The sequence below is a fragment of the Parasteatoda tepidariorum genome, chromosome 6 (assembly GCF_043381705.1).
Source record: "Parasteatoda tepidariorum isolate YZ-2023 chromosome 6, CAS_Ptep_4.0, whole genome shotgun sequence".
Taxonomy (NCBI): domain Eukaryota; kingdom Metazoa; phylum Arthropoda; class Arachnida; order Araneae; family Theridiidae; genus Parasteatoda; species Parasteatoda tepidariorum.
In genome coordinates this window covers 39,478,332-39,500,738 of record NC_092209.1, presented here as the reverse complement: position 1 = coordinate 39,500,738, position 22,407 = coordinate 39,478,332, and the positions used below count along the sequence as shown (strand labels likewise).

Sequence of the window (22,407 nt, the reverse complement as noted above, 5' to 3'; positions counted from 1 at the left end):
TACTATTTCATATTGTTTTACAACACATGGCTTTAGCCCTCTGGTGGGAAAGACTTTAAAACAAAACTTACAACAGTTACTTTTCTCAACAACTGAAATTTAGAATAGTGTGATTAAGAAAAATATGTGAACTGTTTGCAATTTCAAATTAATATTGAAATGTACAGGTTTAGAATTTTCTACAGTGAAAAGTTTTCGGAACTTCAGTGTTCAAAAAAGTATACAAAAGCTAGACGTTAAGAACGTATCCAATGAGCGAGTAAAGCGAGCATCGGATAGCGAAGCCATCCGAAATGAACTGCGAAAGCAGTTCCGGGGGTTGGCGAGCGCTAGCGAGCAGGGGGCGATGCCTCCTAGTTCATATATATTTTATCAGCGAGTTTTTGTTTCAGCAAATATTGTAAAACGGAGTAAAAAACATAAGAAATTTACACTGACTCTTACACAATGTAAACAAACTACTGGCGATATCCAAAATATGCAAACGTTGGTGTTTTCGGAAGCTAAAATAATTCAGTATATCTGATCTTATAGTTCTCATTTATTAGAGTTAATATTTAACAACAACTTTTATGGTGGGAATGAATGATGGATTCGGTATTAATCTAAAATAACCACAATTTTCAATTTTTCATTTCCAAACTGCGATAGCTTTAGCACCACAGTTTTCACAGAGTATAATCATTCATAATAGTTTGTAAAATTTTAAGTAGTTCATTAAAATTTTCAGTACTTATCACTGTTACAGGGAAATAGGGGTAAAAAAAAGGTTAGGAATGTCTACCACAGATCATAAAAAATATATATATATTCAGATAATATTGTAATATAATATTTAGATATTGTTTGATGTTTTTCTGAATTAGACACCATTTTTTTCGTGTCGCAATGACGGTGTCCTCACTACATTCTCCTTTCAAATTTGGGGTAGGGACGAAATAAAATTTCAATTAGCCTAACAGTAGTCAAATAATCCAAGGTTTCTAGTAACAATAAATTTAAAAAACACTAGTTAAAATTGTTGATTAATTTTAATGAGCCTAATCCCCAATGTTAAAGCAAAGAGCAAAATCATTTTAGAGGAACTAAACAAGTGAATTTATAATTAATTCAAACTGCGATGCTTACAAAATAAAACTGAAAGACTTCCTTCAAGTAGGAAGGAACAAGTTTCTTAGAATAAATTTAAATCAAATGACTAAGATTTAATTGCGTTCGAGAGCTTGGGAAATGCGTGAGTTCAAAAACATTTTGTTGTGAATCGATAGAATTAGAGCAGAAACTTTCTCTTAGAAATTAAGCTCAGCGAAAAACTTTTTAGTGCATATTTTTATCTGTTTAAGAATGGCAACGTTTCCGGTTTTGGTGAGTACCTAATTGAATATTCCTTAAAAATATGTGATTAGTAAAATTTAAATTTATTTTTTTGAAATTTATTTTAAAATTTAATTAAATTCATTTTTATTGTTGATGTGTAAGTTATTGCAGATTTCTAAACAAAATTCCAATCATTCACACTTTTGAAGTTTCTTTTAAAATGCAATTTTAGAAGAGTACTTAATGGCAAGTTTCTAAAGTATTTTAGAACCATTATCAATACCACAGTACATTTTCCAAGATCAGAATCATTATTTTTTTCATAATAAGTGGGAAATCTTGTTTTTAAAAGTGTAAACTTAATTTCATAATATTAAGTTTAAGGTGAATTTAATTGTAGAAATTATAAGATTGATTGCATATTAAAAAGTATAAGATAAATTTTATTCTCTAAAGCTATTTTATGCTAGTACAATGCACAAGAGAAAGATCAACCTCAACAACTTTTTTTCGAATAATCAGATCTTTCCGTTTTATGACTCAATCTAATGGCTTGAAGAGGTGACCCCTAAATAAGCTATTTAACTAGGGCAGACGATATTTTAAGTTACGAAATCAGAATCTCTGAATAAACATAATTTTTTTTCGACAAATTCGGATTTTTGATTCTCAAAATCTAGGGAATAGTCTCAACCTGGGAAATAGGGTCGTAAGGTCGAATATGTAATATTGGATTTTACAGGAACTATTCAATCGTTTTGGATCAAATTTTGTATTTTGCCATGTAAAATTGCATATTTTAAAATTATGATAAATGTATACCTTATAGTTCAATATTTTTTACTATTATTAAATAAAATAATAAAAAATGATAAATTTTTACTAAAATTATTTTTTTGCATGACATTATCCTTTTAATTATGCGCAAAGGTCTTCAATTCACTTAAAAAGGTCATGAGATATGGCAAAATAAGCAAAAAGTAAAATAAACATTAAGGGATCCAAACTTTGGATCGTTCCCCAGATCAAAATGTTAATTTCTGAAGGTTTACATTATACCCGTGTTACATTATACCCGTTATATTATGTGGGGGAAACGATCTGTGGCACAATTTGCAACCATGCACTTCCCCATATAATGCATTATATATTATGTCCTCAAAGTCATTTTTCATTTAAACACAAGTAAATCCTATGGTATTAGCCAGATCAATACTAATCTACCATTGTATTAATGAGAAAATTAAATCTTCTCAACAGCTCAACATTCTTCTCATCTTCAACAGCCGCTGTCTGTTCGAAGAAATCAAAGTGCACGTACCTTAGACACGTACTTTACTATCGTCAATACCGTACCAAATTTCATTACAATTCGATAAAACGGAGCCGTGGTGGCTTAGGGATAGAGCACCCACTTCCCAATGAAATGACAAGGGTTCGAATTCCGGCGATGGCAGGTTGATACGAATTCCGCATCCATTTCACAGCGACCACAATGCTGACGCAAAAATGTTCTCAGTGGTAGACGGGTCGCGGATTAGAGTTCTCCTGCCATCGGACTAACATTGGGAGGTTTTCGTAGTTTTTCGTCTGCATGTAACGCAAATGCTGGCTAGTTCCATCAAAAAGTCCTGCACGAGGGCAATATTTATCCCAATACTTAATCCAGTTCTCTTGTCTATTGGATAATGGGTTCAAAATGCTGGGATTGAATATTGGATCTTGATATTGGGTTCAAGGCTACGGATTTGAACATTGATAGTCATAAACTCAAAATTGGATCGGCTGTTCAGTGGCGGTGATAAAATTCGATGAAATGACTGCCACCTAGAAAGATCCATTGTTTATTGCAAAAAGAAGTAAGAATTGCAGGCTCTTTATGCCCCTCTTCCTCAAATGATCTTAACTCGACTCACCCTATCAAAAGTCCAGAATTAAATTAAATTAAATAAAAACATCCTATTATTTCATTTACTAAAATATTTTTTGAGTGCGAAAATTTACTAACAATTAGTTAAACAAATTTACCCTTCTTCTCACATTGCAGAGCAACAACTTTCAAGACCAATTTAGAAATATAAATATAATTAATGATTAATCATAGTTTATGAAAGGGTTATTGACTTGAAAAAGAAATTATTTCTCTGAGCTTATTGTATATCTGTGAGTATTGGTCTTAGAAAGGAACGTACGACATTATTGGATTCTAATATGTATCTATAATATTAACCCTCAACCACAAACATGAGAATAAAGACTCATTTAAGGCTTGAATAATACTACAAATAATATTTTTAATAAAATTCATAATGACGATTGTTAAATTTTAGAGAATTTGTCCTCGTGCAAGAAAGCTTTTCCATCAGCATGAGTGGGGACCTGAAATCGAAATGAACCCCACTTATTTTTATAAAAAAAGTGCGAGCACCTATATTTTTCTTCTATATAAAGATAAAAGCGTTATCAACGGAAATTTGACTCAAAGCATTTTAACTAAGACATAATTTTTCACTTAAAGGGAATATAAATTTACTAGGAGGCTTCGCCCCCTGCTCGCTGGCGCTCACCAACCCCCGGAACTGCTTTCGCAGTTCATTTCGGATTGCTTCGCAATCCAATGCTCGCTTTGCTCGCTCATTGGATACGTTCTTAACGTCTAGTTTTTGTATACTTTTTTGAATACTCAAGTTCTGAAAACTTTTCACTGCAGAAAATTCTAAACCTGTACATTTCAATAGTAATTTGAAATTGCAAACAGTTCACATATTTTTCTTAATCACACTATTTTAAATTTCAGTTGTTGAGAAAAGTAACTGTTGTAAGTTTTGTTTTAAAGTCTTTCCCACCAGAGGGCTAAGGCCATGTGTTGTAAAACAATATGAAATAGTAGTCTGTCACTGAACGCCGGATGTAAAGCATCGGCTTTGATGAAGATAATTTTGCATTTTTAATTCTCTGAGGGGCGCCACCTTAATAATATGGAATTTGCAGAATAAATGTATATATTTTTAATTGCTGACGAAGCCCATCATTTTGTGTTTTCATCAGTGTTCAGAAGCAGAACAGCTATAAGTTTTTTATTTCATCACAAAAATATAAAATGTATAGAAAACAAAGAAAAGAGTAAGAAAATTAGTATAGTCATAGAAAAAGTTAAAATTATAATATAGTATTTACCAGTTAAAATAAAACTTTTTGTTTAAGGCGGTACTATGTCATTTTGATTTATGTTGCTAAGTTAACTTTCAAAAAATTCTATGGCTGGCAACAGCATTTTTATTTTTTAGGTTGCTTATTTTTATTTCTTTTAGAATTCTCTGAGGGGCGCCACCTTAATAATATGGAATTTGTAAAATAAATGTATATATTTTTGATTGTTGACGAAGCCCATCATTTTGTGTTTTCATCAGTGTTCAGAAGCAGAACAGCTATAAGTTTTTTATTTCATCACAAAAATATAAAATGTATAGAAAACAAAGAAAAGAGTAAGAAAATTAGTGTAGTCACATAGAAAAAGTTAAAATTATAATATAGTATTTGCCAGTTAAAATAAAACTTTTTGTTTAAGGCGCTTCTATGTCATTTTGATTTATGTTGCTAAGTTAACTTTCAAAAAATTCTATGGCTGGCAACAGCATTATTATTTTTTAAGTTGTTTATTTTTATTTCTTTTAGAATTCGTTATTTTTTTAGCGAAATGTTTTTTAACCTAACAGAATTCTTTGCCGACTGTTTTCTCTATGAATGAAGAAAATAAAGTAAATATTTAACTGTTGTGAAAGGAATCTTATTTAGTTGTACAAAATACTTCAGCCAAAATTTGGGAGCCACGTAAGAGAATTATATATATTAGATCAGAAACACATCATTAAAAGGCAGAATGCTTTGGTGTTTTCAAAACAAAGCAAACGTTGCCACCGGTGGAAAAGAAATACAGCCAAAATTTGGGAGCCACGTAAGAGAATTATATATAATAGATGTTATCAAAGTTTTGTAAACAGATACCAAACTACCCTGCTCTCATTGGGGTGCATTATGGACCTTACATTTAATTTTTTATTCATATTTCCTCCAAAAAATGTCCTTTCTAATATTGAAAACCGTATTTTTCTCAGCACCATGACGTACATCTCCAATGGATACCATCACATGTTAATATTGGTGGCAAAGAGGGCAGTGAGGAAGATATGCCCACCGGGTCATCACTTACTTATCAGGAACTTTACTCCAAGGAAAAATATAAACAAAAATCAATCTGGCAAGCTCCACCTACGCACCAATGGTACACCGCAACAGTACACCTTCTGGGAATCAATTGCGATCGAAGCTCTCAGACTGCCTTGGCCAGATTCTCAACTGGTCACCGAAAATGTCGAACATTCGAACGTGTCACAAAAATTTATCCGACTTGTAAAAAATGCTGCATCCAACCAGCCTCACCGAAATATACACTTAATTGTGTCGGACTGTCCAGGACGGACTTAATTTCCGATCCCCTTCTTGTCATCGACTTTCTGGTTGTCAACAACTTTTTGGAATTGATCTGACTAATGTCAGATCTATGAGGATAAGCAACAACAGCCGTATTTAAATTATTCCGGAACCATCATTATGGAAAATAAATGGCAATAATGCAGTATAGGTAGATAAAAATTATTAAAAATACTTTTTTACGTAAATTGTGAGGTAGGGGTAAAAAAGCAAGGTTCCCAGTATAAAAGCATACTACTCGCATAAAAACAAGGTTCTAAATTATAGAATGTATTTCTCGGAATAATAAAAAAAATTTTCATTACTAACATATAAGGTAAAACAACGTATAACAATGAAACACATGATTAAGGAAGTACTGAAAGGAAAATTGAAGTGGGCATCACAGAAAAAAATGAAACATTAAAAAAAAGTGTGTAATATAATTTTGATGATTTTGGATGATTTTATAATTTTGATGACATTTATCAAGAGACAAAAATTAATAATTGCAAAATTTACTTGTAGATTCTACTGTGTTTTGCGTTTGCGGCAGGTTCCAATCCAGAGAAAGCGTCAGAAGCACTCTTCGATATTACTAAGGAAGTTCTGGGTCTTCTTCCCCCTCTGAAGAATCTTCGATTGCCTGTAGAAAGAAAAGACAGTTCTAATGCAACGGAAACGTCATCTATTCTCAAAAGGCTAACAGACATGTTTTCTAACAGAGGTTTAAATTAATCAAAATATTTTTAAATTCATTTAATTAAGTTACTAAAATCAAACTTAAAATGTAAACTTAAAATGTAAGTGTAGTTGAAAACGTAAATGCAAAGATTAATGTATTGTTAAATATGTGCAGGGAGTCTTAAATAAGTCTGATGGTTTTCGAAAATTTATAACATAAAAATATTTCTTGCATCAAATTCATGTAACAGTGAATGAATTTTTCTTTACAGGGTTCCTATTTTTTGTTCAAAATTTTTCTGTAGATGACACTGCTGATAGTAAATCTCTAAATCAAATAGTAATAATAACAATTGAAAATCATATCTCAGCATGGCATATTATGGCATGTGGTTGCGGCTAGTTGTAAACCTTCAGAAAATATTGTGACATGATTTTCAACTATTTTTCATTTTTACTATATGATTTTTTTTTTACCCATAAAATGTCTCAATCTGATAACTGACGATTAGAAAATAGTATAATCACTTTCTCTGAAATTGTGCTCGTTTTCAAACTTGAAGTACTACTTTCGGATTAAAAGATTCTTGTAAAGACAATTGTTTCGTTGCGAATATTTTAATGACATAAATTACCTGATTTTTTTATATTTTCTACGTTTCTGCTTTGGTCTATGAGTGGATAGGTGTCTATATTTAAGAATACTTTTAAATGTTTCTTTAACATATCTTTTATAAAAATTCCTTTTTTATAAAAGACTCAGTGATTCATAACTGTAATGACTCTTTTCATGAAATAATCGAAGAAGAAAATCATTCTGCTTTAACATTTCCATTTCTGAAGTTTTACATTTATTTCATTTAGCTTTCATTTATTTATTAATTTTCAGAAATGATCTATATTATCTAATAAAGTGTAATAAAATATAAAAAATATTTTGCTCTTCCAGGTAATGAGAATCGTTACAATATTTTGAGATCTGATGCTCCTAATGGCTCGAGTTTTATGGAAAGGTTGGCTTCAACTTTGGAGCCTGTAACTAACCCTTTAAAAAACATAACGACCAGAGCTCTACAAGGAATTTCAAAGCTACCACTATTCTCAGGAAGACGAGAAACATCGAAAACATCTGAAAATTAAATCATCTGCCTTCATTATAAAGTAACTAATCAAGTTTTTAACAATTTGAATAATTTTATTGCTATTGTCTTTTAAGACTTGTTAAGACAGAAATATTAGGCATAATTTTAAAGCTAATCAATAAAAAAGATTCAATGTCCCACGAAGTTCATTGCATGCTTTTACAACTTGTATGGATGCAATCACACCCGTTATAATCTCCAGATCTGGCACATTGACTTATTACATGTTCTGCTCAATGCATACATTTCTAAGTGGCACAGCCATTAATTCGCATGAGGATGTAAAAAATTATATTTTTTGCTAGAAAGAACTAAAATTTTTGTTAGAATGGACTCATGCAGCTATCAAAAATACGGCAAAAAATATTGAACCTAATTGACACTTTATAACTTGAATGAGTGATAGCTACCACACTTACACATCACTTAATAAGTCTCCAGTGCTATGAAGTCTCTAGTTATTTATCTCTGAAAAAAAATTTAGAAATTCTACTTTATTCGTCATACCCTTCAAGAAAGAACATGTCCCTTTTCGAAAGATACATTCATTCCAACATTCTTCTACCTTTTCAATGTCTTTTTTGTGGAATGATTTGCTTTTCCACCCAAAATAGGAACACAGTTTCAAAAATAACTTCTTCATTTGAGCCAAATTCCTTTCTCTTGAGCATCTTTTTGAGATTTGCAAAGTGCCAGTAGTCGCTAGGGGAAATATCTGGAGAGTATGGTGAATGGGGAAGTAATTCAAAGCGTTATTTTCAGCGACAAGTGAATAGGGGCATTGACTTGGTAAAACAGAACTTTTTTGCTGCCTCACGTGTTCTTGATTTCTTCGCTCAGTCAATCCAATAATGCCATGTAATATTCGCTATTGATAGTTTTATCTTTATCCAAAATCCATTCCAAAATTATCGTCCCGAAATACGGAGGTAATAACCTTCCCAGATTTTTTTGCTATCCAAGAAAGATTCTAGCGCAGAAGTGTCCATAATTAAAAGTAGTGAAGCAGAATTCAGAAGAAGGCATTCCCTCACTTTGGGCTGTCTAGCCAAATATGATGATATTCATGTGAACACCAAACATTATTGAGATCAGTTCTTTTTCCACCTTTTTTTCAAAAGGATTAGAAGTTTTTTTGCGAGAGTTAAAACATAGCAAAAGACGTTGAACAATATATAGCTTTTTGAAATATTTTTACTCTTTAAAAAATTGTCTTCACTTAAAAGAAATATAAGAAACGGAATTACATTTGGAAAAACCCAATTCAACATATGTTACTTATTTTAATTGTTACTTAACATAAGTTGACGCCAAAACAGCAGCAAGCGCAAAAAGTTTACTGAGGTCTACAGCTGTTTACTGCTATGAAAGAAGGACTGGGAAGAAAAAGGCGTGGTATATGGCATTCATAACATTCTAAGTGTGTGCCTAATAAATAATTTCATAACACGCCGTGGAAGAATTAGAAGATACAAAATCAATTTTAGAATTAATATATAAGTTTATTGAATACTCTGTTTTACAATAGATTATTCTCCAATTTTAAGCATGTTTCTATCAGTTACTTAGAAATGACGTAAAATTAATTTTATGTTAAACCTTTAACGCAGAATTTTTATTAAACATATTTTTCATTATTTTGTACTAATTTTGGTCAAAATAAGTGAAAAGTGTTATATTTATTATTTTAATAACTTATAGTTATGAAATACAACAGGAAGCACTAGTGTTTTTTTCTCCATTGAAAATAAAATCGTTCAAACACAGCCCACTTCCAAACAATAATTTTTAAAATTTGCACTTATTTGCAGTTATTTAGATCTAAGAGAAACAGTTATTCGCCGTTGAAATGTCTTTAATTCCTATAATAAGTTACTAATAAATTTTTTGAATAATTTGAATATGAAGAGGAAAAAATCAAACTACTTTTTTTTATTTTAAATTTTAATACAAATATAATTTCAATAATCTAACTGATTTTCTTTTAGTAACTATTAGACTGCTTTTTTTAATTTAAAAATACCAAATATATTTTGCTTGTAATTAGAAAATCAGAAGAAAATATATGAAGGGTCACCGGTGTCTCATCTGTTTCAAGGAATTAAAATTAATTCTGTATACTACTTTTAATATTATTTGCTTTAATGCAAAAAAAAAAACTCTCAATATTGTTTTACACTCGTGATGTATTATTATGATTTTAAATAAATTATAATTCATTTTTGGAATATTACTTTTTATTTTCCTACTATGAAATCCCTTATGAAAATTTGTGCCTGGTGTTTAATATTAAATTTATTTTTAATTTTCTTTTGCAGATCTACATATGCGGGAACATACATAGCGAAGTCTGAATGTTGCTTTCATATCGAGCATTAAACTGTGTTTTAAATTCATACTCATTTGCATTTTTGAAAAACTTTTAAAATGTAATACACCTTTTAATATTTTAAGTGAAATATCTCATGTAGTAAATATGTCACAATATACACTTTTAACAATGTTTTGTGTATTATTTTGTATTTCATAAATATCAATTTACAAATGAAAAGTACTTTCTTAAACAAAGGACGCAAAACTCATCAAAAAATTATGCGTCACAATCGTATAGTTTCCTAAAACAACAAGTTCCCAACAACAAATCATTGTCACTACAAAACTATTTGATAAAATAGGACTAAATTAGAAAACCATAAAGAATATTTTATAAAAATTATGTTAGAAAATGTAAATAAGAATTATGTAATAAGAAAATTATGTACATAAGAGTACGTTTTTTGTAAAATGAAGTAAATTCTAAGAATAATATATAAGGAGCATTATAAAATTTTAAATAATACAGTTTTACTGTGAGCAAGAAAGATTTCAAAAAATAATAATAATAATAAATATGATTACTACGTGAAAAGAACTCGAAGCTTTCATAGAATTATTTTCAAAGAAGTCAATTTTTTAAACTTTTTCAATTTATTAACTCCAAAAACTTGTTTTGTATTATTTGAAATATTGTCTATGATAAATGATATAATTTTTTTCCCGTGAAATGTAACAAGGGGCCAAGCACTTCCTAATGTTTTTGTACATACTGTAAAAAAAGGTCTTCTTAAAATTGTACTAAAATTGCCAAATATTCCCCGAAACAAATAATATTCGAATTTAAAAATCCCATACATTAAAAATTACAACAGCTTAGACTCATTTTTTAAAAGAAACTGTATAGTCTCAAAACTGATGTTGAGATTGATATGTTTGAGAGAGATGATCGTTGACTGCCAGTTGGATTTAGACAAAGGACCCCGGGTTCGTAGTAGCATGGCTCAACTACCATAGTTGTATAATGGGCCAAACAAACAGACCACCCAAAATAATTTTTCATAATTCTCTGAAAAAATATACTTTTTTTAAAGGATTCAGATTTCTGACCCCCAAAATATATGGGTTAGCTACAATCTGGGTTATAAGTTTGGACAAGAGAGTGACCCAAAGTTTGGTCAAGAGAGTGACCCAAAGTTTGGACCCCTTAAATGTTAATTTTACTTTCTGCGTATTTCGCTATGTCTCGAGAACTTTTTTGTATGGCAATATATTTTATACAGCAATGTAATACGGCAAGACAGAAAAGTTGGACGAAATCAGTCGAATACTTAACGAGAAATTGAGTTTTAAATTTTGTTTTTTTTTTAAAAAAATTCGATTTTTCAAGAACTGTTTGATTCAGTTTGTTCAAATTTTGTATTTTGTCATGGATAACATAGAAATTCTTTAAAATAATATACAAATACGCATACCTTAAAATCTAAATGTCTTCGTCTATTATAAAGTAAAATAATAAGAAAAGGATAAATAATTATTAAAAATTATATATTGCATAGAATTATCTGCGGATAAAAAAATTCCATTGAGTGCAAAAAAAAATTCAATTCCTTTAAAAAGTTTACGAAATATGGCAAAATTCGCAAAGAGTAAAATTAACATTAAGGGGTCCACACTTTAGACCACTTTTCTGACCGAACTATTAGAACAATATTTCCCAGATAGCGATTCCTTGCATTTTGGACATGAATCATAATCTGTCAACAAAAGGAGGCATGTTAATTCAGAGAAAGTACGTTTTTGTGTCTGATTTTATAACTCATAATCTATTTCTCACTGACTAATAATAAGCATATTTGAGGTTATGCAATCGAACTATTAACATTGAGTTCTTTCCTATCATTATATTAAAAGCTATTGAGATAGTTTCATTTCTTATTTTACGCACAGTACACAAATTGCTTTTTTTCGGAAAAATAAGAATTTTCGACAAATCTCGTCTTAACAAAATTGTGTCATAAATTTTTATAATTAAATATAACTTAAAACAATTATAGTAATCCTTATAAGTTTTGAAAACATAATTTTTACCTAGAACACGACAATAACTTTTTCACCAAAAGTATAAATTTTTATTGGACATCAAAATCCTTTGATATTAACGTTTAATTATAAAATAAACACCATAATTAAAAAAAAACTGAAGTAATAGTTTCACTACAAATTATTCACGTTTGTTTTCCAATTTGAGTCATTTACCCATACAGGGGTCTGTCCAGGCCGAATTTACTACCGTTTAGCGGTACCTTCACAAATTCAATTTTAGGTAAAACGGTAGTTTCACAAAATACTTTTTCTTAAAAAAAATTTTATCCCTTAAGAAACGATAAATCTATATTTTTACCATGTTCTTGTTGATTTCTTAATATAATTTTTAATTTTTCACAAATTATGTCTAAATTTTCACAAAAAAGATACCTTTCAGAAAAACCTAGACAGACCCCTGCCATAATATTTCATTCGCTTCTCACTTGAAACGAAGTTTATTTTTTTATGATGGAACATGAAAGCTCTGAAAATTTCACAATTCATCACACAACGTGCAACAAAATTATAAAACTCGGCAATTGGGTATAATATGAAAAAAACACAACTACTTCGATTTAGTAGGAACAACATATGACGCAATGCTAAACGAATGGAATTTAGTTGTTGTTTACTTAGTTATTGTTATTAGTAGTTGTTGTTATTTGTTTTAGTTGTTGTTGTTCATTTAGTTGTATTTAGTTTCAATAACTTTTCTTTATAATGCAATAAAATCTGGCGAGCAGCTATTTAAACGATCGAACACTTCGTTTGTTTATTTGTGGCTTGAAGTTAGGCTCGCAGAAAATGCCGTTCATGGGTTAAATTTAGTAGGAACAACACAACCTGTGACGTAGGCTATATTATACCCAATTGAGAAAACTGAAGCATCTCTCGATTTGAGTCAATTTTACGTCTCGAGAATATTCCAAATGTTAATGCGCCCTCTGCGGGAATACTAATAATTCATAGTCTCACTCTCAGTTTACCTAAATCTAGTTTTTTCTCTCCCCTGTAACCTCACAGATAGTAAAACAACAACCAAATAGAAAAGTAAAATCCAAACAGACATCTTTGGTGCTCAAAAGTAGCAGTTCCTTTTTGGAAATTGAAGAGTCCATTCATCAGTTGTCGAAAAATACCTGAACGGCATAGAAAAATTCAACATTTTTTTTCACTTAAAATTCCCCAAAGGGTTAGAGCAGAGGATTTATTAGCAACTATTTCTTCCAGACGTGGAATTTTTTTAAAAAAAAAACTAATCGCCCTGATGCCGAAACGTGCGAAAGATACAGAACAGGGAATCCCCTTCGTAAATACACTGTCGGTAAAGTGCATAGAACAAAGACAGTTCTTGCAGGTGTGAGGAAAAACCGTTATTTCATAATGTTCTACTTTTGTTTCGGTAGTGGGATTGTCTGAGAAGATGTTATTCATTAGGTCATTTTTGATCTGAGATCTCCTTACCCTTAGGGCAAGTCTATTCACGCCCAAACAAGAAAACGGTCTTTGAGTAAATAAAACATCACATCTTCATTATAAATATAATAAAGATTATATAGTTACGCATTATGTCGCTGCCATTTTAGATTTATTAAAAAAAATACTGAATTAAAATAAATTATTCAATACCATTTTACCGTTTCATAAATTAAGAGGCATAAGTTAAGTACTTTACTTTCGTTTTCCTTATACTTTTTTGTAATTAACAAATTTTGTGATAATATAGTATTGTTCCGCAACACAAGGTCTTTAAAAAAAGTGGAAAATAAAGGGGTTGATTTATTTGATTAGAAGAAATAAAACTTGATAATGTTTAGAACTTCTATTAAATTTTCTTCAAAACTAAAAAGCAATAAAAATCTCAGATTTGTGATTTTGAATCAATAATTTAAAACAACACATTTGTCAGTTTTTTTAAAAAAAAATTTTAAAGTTTAATTTTATTACAATTTGAAGTGATGAAAACCGGTTTGAATGATTACTATAACGTAAAGTGCACAAAAACAAAGATTTATTTATCAAAAACTTGAAAACAGATAAATGTATAAACATTCCTTTCAAGAACTACTGATTGCAAAAAAAAAACTGTATTAGTATAATTTTTTCAACAAAAAAAATTTAAAGGAAATCTAAATTACCGCCGGCTTTATTTCTCACTATCTGGTCAGGTGAAGGCTTTGTATTTTAAATGTATCAAAAAATACCACCGAAGACAATTTTCACCATTAGTTTATTTGTTAAAATTAAATAAAGAGGATTAAAAGCAATATTTAGAATCCCTCTCCCCGTCTCCACCTTTCCAACCGTAAAGTTTGGTCGAGGAAAGTAATGCCTCTTAAAATACATTGCTAAAAATTTAACAGGATGTTGAACAATGATACCAATCAAATTTCCTACACCCTTAATGGTTCCAAGCTGAATCATAGTATCGTATTTAAGAAAAATTAACCGGATAGATGTTTAAAATGGTTCGAATTAATCATGATTACACGATAATATGTTTTAAACTAGAACTCAAGCATGATTCAATCTAAAGGGCTATCTATAAATGATGTTACACTTCTTTTCAATATTTCAATATAATATGAATTCTTCTTTGTCACGAAGTGTCACACTTCATCATACCGCATACACCAGGGGTGGCGAACCTTTATACACCAACGTGCCATTTTCTCTAAAAAAATTGCTTAATGAGGTCATAGACGTGCCGTCAAATAATTTTGACTTCGTGATTATTGGGAAAATAATAATACTAAATACTATCAACTCAAAACTCTTTATTTACATTGAAAATAAATACATTTTGCAATGTCTCTGTTATGCAAGTAATTCAACTTAAAGTGACATCAATGTGACTTCTGTTGTTGCAGATTAGATGACCAATAACTTATATTAGGTTCTAAGATGTTAGTTTAAGCACGACTGTTGAATTTTTTGCTAGTTATTTATTGTTAGCTTGTTTTTTACGGTTATTTATTGTTTTTTAGTATTAATTTTTAATTTTTTTATTTATAATTGTTTAATATTTTGTTTGTTTTTTGTGAATTTTAATTTAATTGTTACATATATGCTTCATAGCGTAATAACATTTGTGTAATAACAATTCATAGTGTAACAACAATTGCGATCTGTGGAGTGCCCAAAATATTGTGTCGCGTGCCATAAATGGCACGCGTGCCATTGGTTCGCCATCCCTGCCATACACCGTTGTCACTTGTCAAGCTATATTACATAAATATATATTTACAGTTCAGAAACAAATCACTATGATCTAGATTATCTTCCAAGATCTATTTTAAACTTTTACGATGTGTTTCATTGATTACATTTGTACTACTTTTGATTATATTTGTACCAATGGTTACATTTATAATACTTTTGATGAAAAGTTAAAAGAAATAAATAATATAAGAAAATATAAGAAAATAAATAATATAAGAAAATAAATATTATAAGAAAAAATAAAATGCTGGCGTTAAATATTTTTATTTTTACCCAAATGTGTGACATTACATTTTTTGTTAATCTTTTTCCTATCCCGGGTCACGAACTGTCACAATTTTTCGAAACCTATCTCTCCCCTCCAAGCGTAATATAATTTATGGACTACCCCTCCTGCACCTTATAAACCTAACACGTTTCAGAAAATTCGTATAATTTTATGGTGTAAGATGCGAATATTATGGTTTAAAATTGATCAATTTAATGTGAGTGTGGTACCAACTATCATAACTATAAAAAAATTTAGATTGAGTTGGACGTTCTTTCTGTTTAAAAAAATTGTATTCAAAGCAAATTATGTAGAACATAGTCATATTTTTGTCCCACAAGTCACACTCTCAGAAAACATTACTAATTTGATTTAAATAATAAAATAAAATTTTATTTGGTAAGAAACCTCTACACAAAAAATTTAATTCTTTCATTGCCTTTAAATATATAAAGTATAAAAGTAATATTTACTTTTCTATTTTTTAAGAAGTGTCCTTCCAATCATTACGAATTAAAGAAGGCACTGGAAAAAGTTTTGAATCGCCGTATTAAATCTTTAAATAATTTTGTGTTTATTAAATCTAACTAGCTAACGTATATAAAAATAACGAATATAATAATATAATTAATATAGTATAATAATCAATTTAAAACGACAAGGAGAAAGTTGTGGTAAAATTACCCCAATGTATGGTAATGATATTTCCAATAAAGAAAATAACATTATTCTGCTAATAAAACCGAAATGTGCGGTATTTAAACCATTCATTTAGTAATATTTCTATGCATATGATGCAGCGGAAACTCAAAATAATGGCTTTTATTACCACGCATTTATTAAAAAAAATGCATAATTAAAAAGTAATTTTATCAGAATAAATTAATTTTATATTGTGCTCGAAGGTTTCATCGTTAAAAAAATTTTTACCACATTTACTAAATTTTATCACGTGTTACAAAAACTATATTTTATCGTTAATTTTACCAAAATCATTATTTAAGTGATTCGATAAAAATTATCGAGCTTTTTGGTATTCTCATACAGGTAAATTTCACCATTTATGTTAGTGTTGACCATACTTTTTTTTTTCTCAGTGAATATTTGAAAGATATTATGAGCAGGTTTTTCTCCGGAAAAAAAGAGACAGGCGATAATACGGGGGGGGGGGGGTTTATGTTCAAAATATATGCATTAAAACAAAGAAAAAGCTCAGATGGCAAACACACGGCAAGCGTTTGCATCAGGCACGATGGAGTTTTTAACAGCCACTCTTAGATTTATTGCAAACTTGAAAAAAAAATCAGAAAATTGTCAAATTCGTTAAAATTCTACTACTTGATTGTGGAAATTTCTGCCAATTATATGGATTTGCACAATTTTGGCTACTAGATTTTTGTCTAGTTGTGGATCAATATACGTTTGTTCACAAATGTTTTCTGTTAATACACATAATAGAACCACAATGCGTTCGAGATTAACTGATTGGCTCGTGAAACACCTAATTTTATTAGTATCTTCAAGAGTTAATCCTAATATAAACTTTTATTTAGTCTTAGAAAACAAATTCTGAAATCATATTAATTCAATTTTGACTGTTTTATAATTATTTAAAATAATTCAAATAATTTCCCGTTATTGATTTCAAACATTTTCACACATGGAAGTACTAACGACTAAAAAATGTTCATAAACAATAAAATCAAGGTTTGTGCGTGTGTTTTATTAGTTCTGTTTTTTCTACTTATTTTTAAAAGAAATTCCGTTAATCAGACTTACAGTCCAGTCAAATAACATAATCAAGTTATAAATAACTATTTTTTCAACTTTATATATTTTTAGTATGTTTAAAAAGTTGAAAGTGGAACACATAGATTTTTTGTTCTTTCAAAAATAGCAATCTTTTTACTATGATTGGCCATCACAGGTTCTCCATAGTCTATTCTTAGGAACAGTGCCAAATATAATTTAAAAGCACTCAACAAAAAAAAATTTCGTAATAAAATTTCAACAAATTATTTTAAAATAATCTATTATTTTAAATTTTATTAATAGAAACACTAATTAGGAATTTAGTTGAAAGCATAGCCTTTTTTAGTTTCAAATGTTACTTATACGATAATTTTCAAACATTCTAGGAGTTAAGTCCTAATTTTGTTTGATTATTTACTAATCAATGAAAAAAATATCGAGCAAATATTTTAATGAATACTTGTAAGAAAACTTTTTCTTGAAATCTAATATATTTTTGTATTCTTATAATTTTAGATTTTTATAATCTGTCACATATATTTATGGATTGCTTTAGAAAAATTATACAGATTTTCCTCGTCTCCATAATAAACAAAACTTTTCCAAGCAAGATATTTTAATGTTTTTTTAATTTATTTCTTGACATTTAATGTTCATGAACAGTACATGAAATTAAGAACAGAACACCTAAATAACTTTTTATCCATTTTTTTTATTTTCATACACAATCTTAATAAGTCAATAGGCTAGCTTTCAATATACTAATTAACCTATTAATGCTAATTAAATGCTCACTAGTACCTGGTTGCGATAATAATTATTTTGGGGTTAAATGATACTGAGTTTAATCAATTTTATTTTGATAAGTTTAAATTCTTTTTTTAATTTGACAATATAAAGCTACTGGAAGGTCAGCAAATAATAGAAAAAAATACAATTATTTTAATTTTCTAATTATCTCGGTATATGCTTTTCAGCTTTGAGCATGATTGCGTAGCATTAATGAATACAGAAAAATTCATTATTTTGGACTTTTTTTCTACCCCGTTCAGAGAACAGTCATTTAATTATGAACAAAAAAAGGTTTGTAATGCATTATAGAATTTTTTGTGATAATCACTCAAATATTCAAAAAAATATTGATAATAAAATGAGTCATCAACCCTGAATGACACTGATATTATCAATGTAATACTCTATAAAAACGGCGGAAGGAAGTTCAAACCTGAAAACATTAATCAATTTAGCAAAATATACTTAATGTAATTTAAATTCTGAATTAAAAGAGGAAAGTTGTTGTTTTTTTTACCATATAACAAAAAACGATTATTAAAAAAATTTCATCCATCTTTTTTTCATTTTTTTTCGGAATTCATATCAATCATTATAATGTAATTCGGGTTATTACGAATCAATGTTTAATATTTACAATCAAATAGTAAATCAATCGAGGTACTAATCAAAGAAAGAAAGTTCTAATTCAACCTTAATTTAGTAAAAAAAAATAATGTCCATAAAAAAATAATTGAGTCCTTATAGAAATCAAACAATAATTTAAAATCCAATCAATAGCATAAATCAAGTAACATTCATTTTATTTTTTAAATAAAGATAAACAGAACAAGCATATCGTCTGCATGTCTATTCAGATAAAAGTCCATTCTCTTCGAAATGCATAACAAATCAATATGCAAATGAATACTACTGACAAACAATAAACTGAACAAGAAAAAGATTCCCTTTCGCAACGTTTACATGGTGTTTAGAGATTGTTTCATTAATAAATATCGGCATAATCAAAAGTGTTGAATTTATCGTAATTGAAAAACAGAACTGGGTCATGAAACTCCCATTCGCAGACGACAATGCCGGACGCCGTCTATTAAACAATATCTACCTATCTTGCAAAATGTCCACGTTGCATAGATCAAATGACAGGTTAACAGGATGTGGGTTTAATTTAAAATCGTGATTCTCCACTCATTTTGGAACTTATAGTGGAGCTTGCCACCATGAATAAATGGGCTATCTTTAATGGGAAACGCCTTCTAAGAAATGCCAGCAGGAGACATCGGTTTAGAATTTACGAAAATGGTAGATCACAGGTAGCGGTTCACGGTCAACGAGGCTTTTATTTAAGAACCAAATAATTATATAAAATAAAAAATTTTGTAGAGTAAAAGTAGAGTAAGACATAAAACCTTTAGGAGAAATTTTCTTTAAAACTAGATTACAAGAATTTTTTTTTCCTTTTTTTTTGCTCTTTTTTTATTTTTTGTCCTTTTTAGAACTGAGAAATACGGAATGATATTACTGTATTTTTAATATTTTTAAGGATGGTTGTATTGCGGATACTAATAACTCTGGGGAGCAAATTTATTGCTGCGTTTTTACAAATACTTAATCTAGCCTAATTCGGATGTGATGAATTCAAATCTGAAATTAGTTTTACCCCACAAGCTATGGATTTTTTTGAAACTAGTGGGCTGTGCCCCCTGCTCGCTAACGCTCGCCAACCCCCAAAAATTGCTACGCAATCTTATATGGTTTGCTTCGCAAACCAAGCTCGCTTCGCTCGCTACTAACTTTGGTACATTGCAAATGCACAAAATTCTAAGAATTCAAAACAATCATTCAAATCCATATAACAACTCTTTTTTTAAAAAAAATTACATCTTTTTAGTAAATATTGAGTAATTAAAATAAATTTGAATTCAAATAAATGACATGTAATTCGTTAAACCTATTAGAAATGTGCTATAGTATGAAATCTTAAGATAAAATTTCTAAAACTGATATCTCTTTAAAAAGGTTAAAATTTTGGCTATAATTAAGTCTATTAAAAATTGAAATAAGTGAATTGCAATGGAAAAACCTGCATAAACAAAACATTGAATTTCAGAAGAAATCTCATTTGGTGAGAATGCTCTCTCTTGTCAAAAAATACAAAATAAACTGACCTCAAATAAAACTTCAAGGACTTCGAATCAAATAATTAAGGAAACTACTATCACGTTTAATATAAAAGGAAGATTTATTAACTAAACAATAAAATTACAGCATCGCAGTTCCAAAAAACAAATCTCACACTCACTCAAAAAAACAATTTACATTCTAATTAGTCACTATAGCAACCACAGAACTCTTCTCGTTACCATCTATAAACTGATATATAATAAATAAATTATTTTGCAAAAAATACGATGCGCATAAGCACATAATATTTTACACTCTGGTTATTTCAGTTTCCGTTTTTAGAAGCGCTATATGTTGAGCCACCTAATCTAGATTTGGCTTGTGACATTTTTAGCGGCAATCATTGGTTGATTTTCTAGCGTTGCCATTCGAGGAGTTGTAATGAGGCTTTTTTTTATCGCCGTGTAAGAGAAATATATCTATAGATGACATTTTTCGTTTTATTGCAAGTACAGGCACACAAAGTGCCGGTACTTTTTACTGTAAAATCCATTTTACGTGTAACTCAATGAAAAATATTGTTTAAAAAATCCAACCTCAGAATTAAACACTTACTTAAAATCAGACAAATGAAGAAAAAAAATACATATAATAAACTTAAACATCTGAACTCACACCCCAGGACTATAAAATCACGGAAAACACTGCCTGTGTATTTGTCGACTATTTTTCAATGCTGTTGGAAATGTTCTAAATGGAAAATTTGCCCATCTGGATACTTTACCCAACTTCCCCTAAAGATTTGATTAGTTCGCTAACTTCTTAGATAGTATAAATCTTCTGATACAATTTATCATTCTCAAATATTTTTTTTAAACTAAACCTACATTTAAGTTTAAGTCTTCGTAATTAACATTTTTCCAACATTACCCCATATTTTTTATCAATTAATAATAAAATAAAGACTACTGACGTCATACAATAGCTTTTTCACCGAGCCCTCAGGGAGTCGCAGAGAAATAATTGCACCTGGGGAAAACTTTTCAAGGACAAACATTAAATATTTTTTTTTGGAACACAGAAAATAAAGTCTTTTGGCCTCTTTCGAAACCCACGTGAGACAAAGGAGGTTTTTCCCGCCCAAAAAATAGCCAGCAAGCGTATCATATAAGACACTTTCTATTTCATCAAAAAGAAAAATTAGAAGGGGAAAAAAATAGTGTAAACTTCCTGTTAAGAACATTACTAAAGTGTGTAAGAGAGAATGTTTTCGCAATGACAATACCACCAAAGCAGTTATGATGTTCCCGCCGTTTCTAAAATTTATAAAGATCATTTTCGCGAGTTTAATAGCTTATTAGTAAACACCATTCTTAACGTTAATAAGTGTTAAGGAACACCGGAAAAGTTTCGCAAATCATATAAAATTCTTTTTATATTCCGGAAGCAAAAGTTGATTGGAACTCTATCTAAAATTTCGTAGCTAATCATGAGTGAATATTGAAAAATTTTTTAATAGTACCGTTAATCATCATGAATCATAGTTTAAAGAAGTTATAACAAATGTAAATAAATTAGTATTAAGCATTCTTCCATTAAATTGCAATAAATTCTTAGTAAGCATTCTTCCGCGTTTTGAACGGAATATAATAATCTATTAAGTTCATTTCAGCTTGAATGCACTCTAAATTATGTTTATTTCAATTTTTTATCACTATAATTTTTTTTATTTGCTTTCCTTTTAACTTCATTATCAATCAAAGTTTTGCCATTTTATACAAGTTGCAAAAAAAGTGCTAAGTATAATAGTGCATTTTTTTTTTTGAGAAATAGCAAAATAAAGGTATTTGTTATAAGTCGAAAACTTATCATGGTTAGTTGATTTGTTTCAAAGCTATGCTAGGGTAAACCAACCAGTGAAGGAACACTACCCAGTGAAGGAACATTTCATATATATTGATTAAAAATAAGAATTTGAAAGTTTTTCTTTAGATTAATTGGTAACAATAGCTTACTGCCAAACAATAGGAAGTCATCTAGCAATGTTTTGGATTACCTGGTCAAATATACTTCTCTGGAAAAATTTTTGAATTTGTTATTATCTCTGCAACACCTTGTTTCGTTGAAAAAATTATAAGGTGAGTGTTTGTATTTATATGTTTGAAGTGGAATTAATTGCATGTAATAGTCGTATTTTTCTCTCTGTGAAAAAGAGAATTCAAAATATAGTTATTG

The 22,407-nt window shown here is 29.4% G+C and overlaps 1 protein-coding gene across 1 annotated transcript; it reads left to right on the top strand.

Moving 5' to 3' along the window:
* The first annotated feature begins 944 nt into the window (after window positions 1-944).
* Window positions 945-10,149, top strand: LOC107450726 (uncharacterized). The gene is made up of 4 exons (XM_016066597.4): window positions 945-1,365; window positions 6,316-6,514; window positions 7,421-7,632; window positions 9,932-10,149. Exons 1-3 carry the CDS (start codon window positions 1,345-1,347, stop codon window positions 7,609-7,611), a joined length of 411 nt encoding a protein of 136 aa, XP_015922083.1. The 5' UTR covers window positions 945-1,344; the 3' UTR covers window positions 7,612-7,632; window positions 9,932-10,149.
* Window positions 10,150-22,407: the final 12,258 nt, after the last annotated feature.

What these genes read in the sequence shown, in the direction of transcription:
- LOC107450726 (XM_016066597.4), top strand. Translation starts at nt 1,345, where the DNA reads ATGGCAACGTTTCCGGTTTTG. An exon ending in TGGCAACGTTTCCGGTTTTG is followed by an intron (nt 1,366 to 6,315) that starts GTGAGTACCTAA and finishes ATTTACTTGTAG; the next exon opens with ATTCTACTGTGTTTTGCGTT. An exon ending in AGACATGTTTTCTAACAGAG is followed by an intron (nt 6,515 to 7,420) that starts GTTTAAATTAAT and finishes TTGCTCTTCCAG; the next exon opens with GTAATGAGAATCGTTACAAT.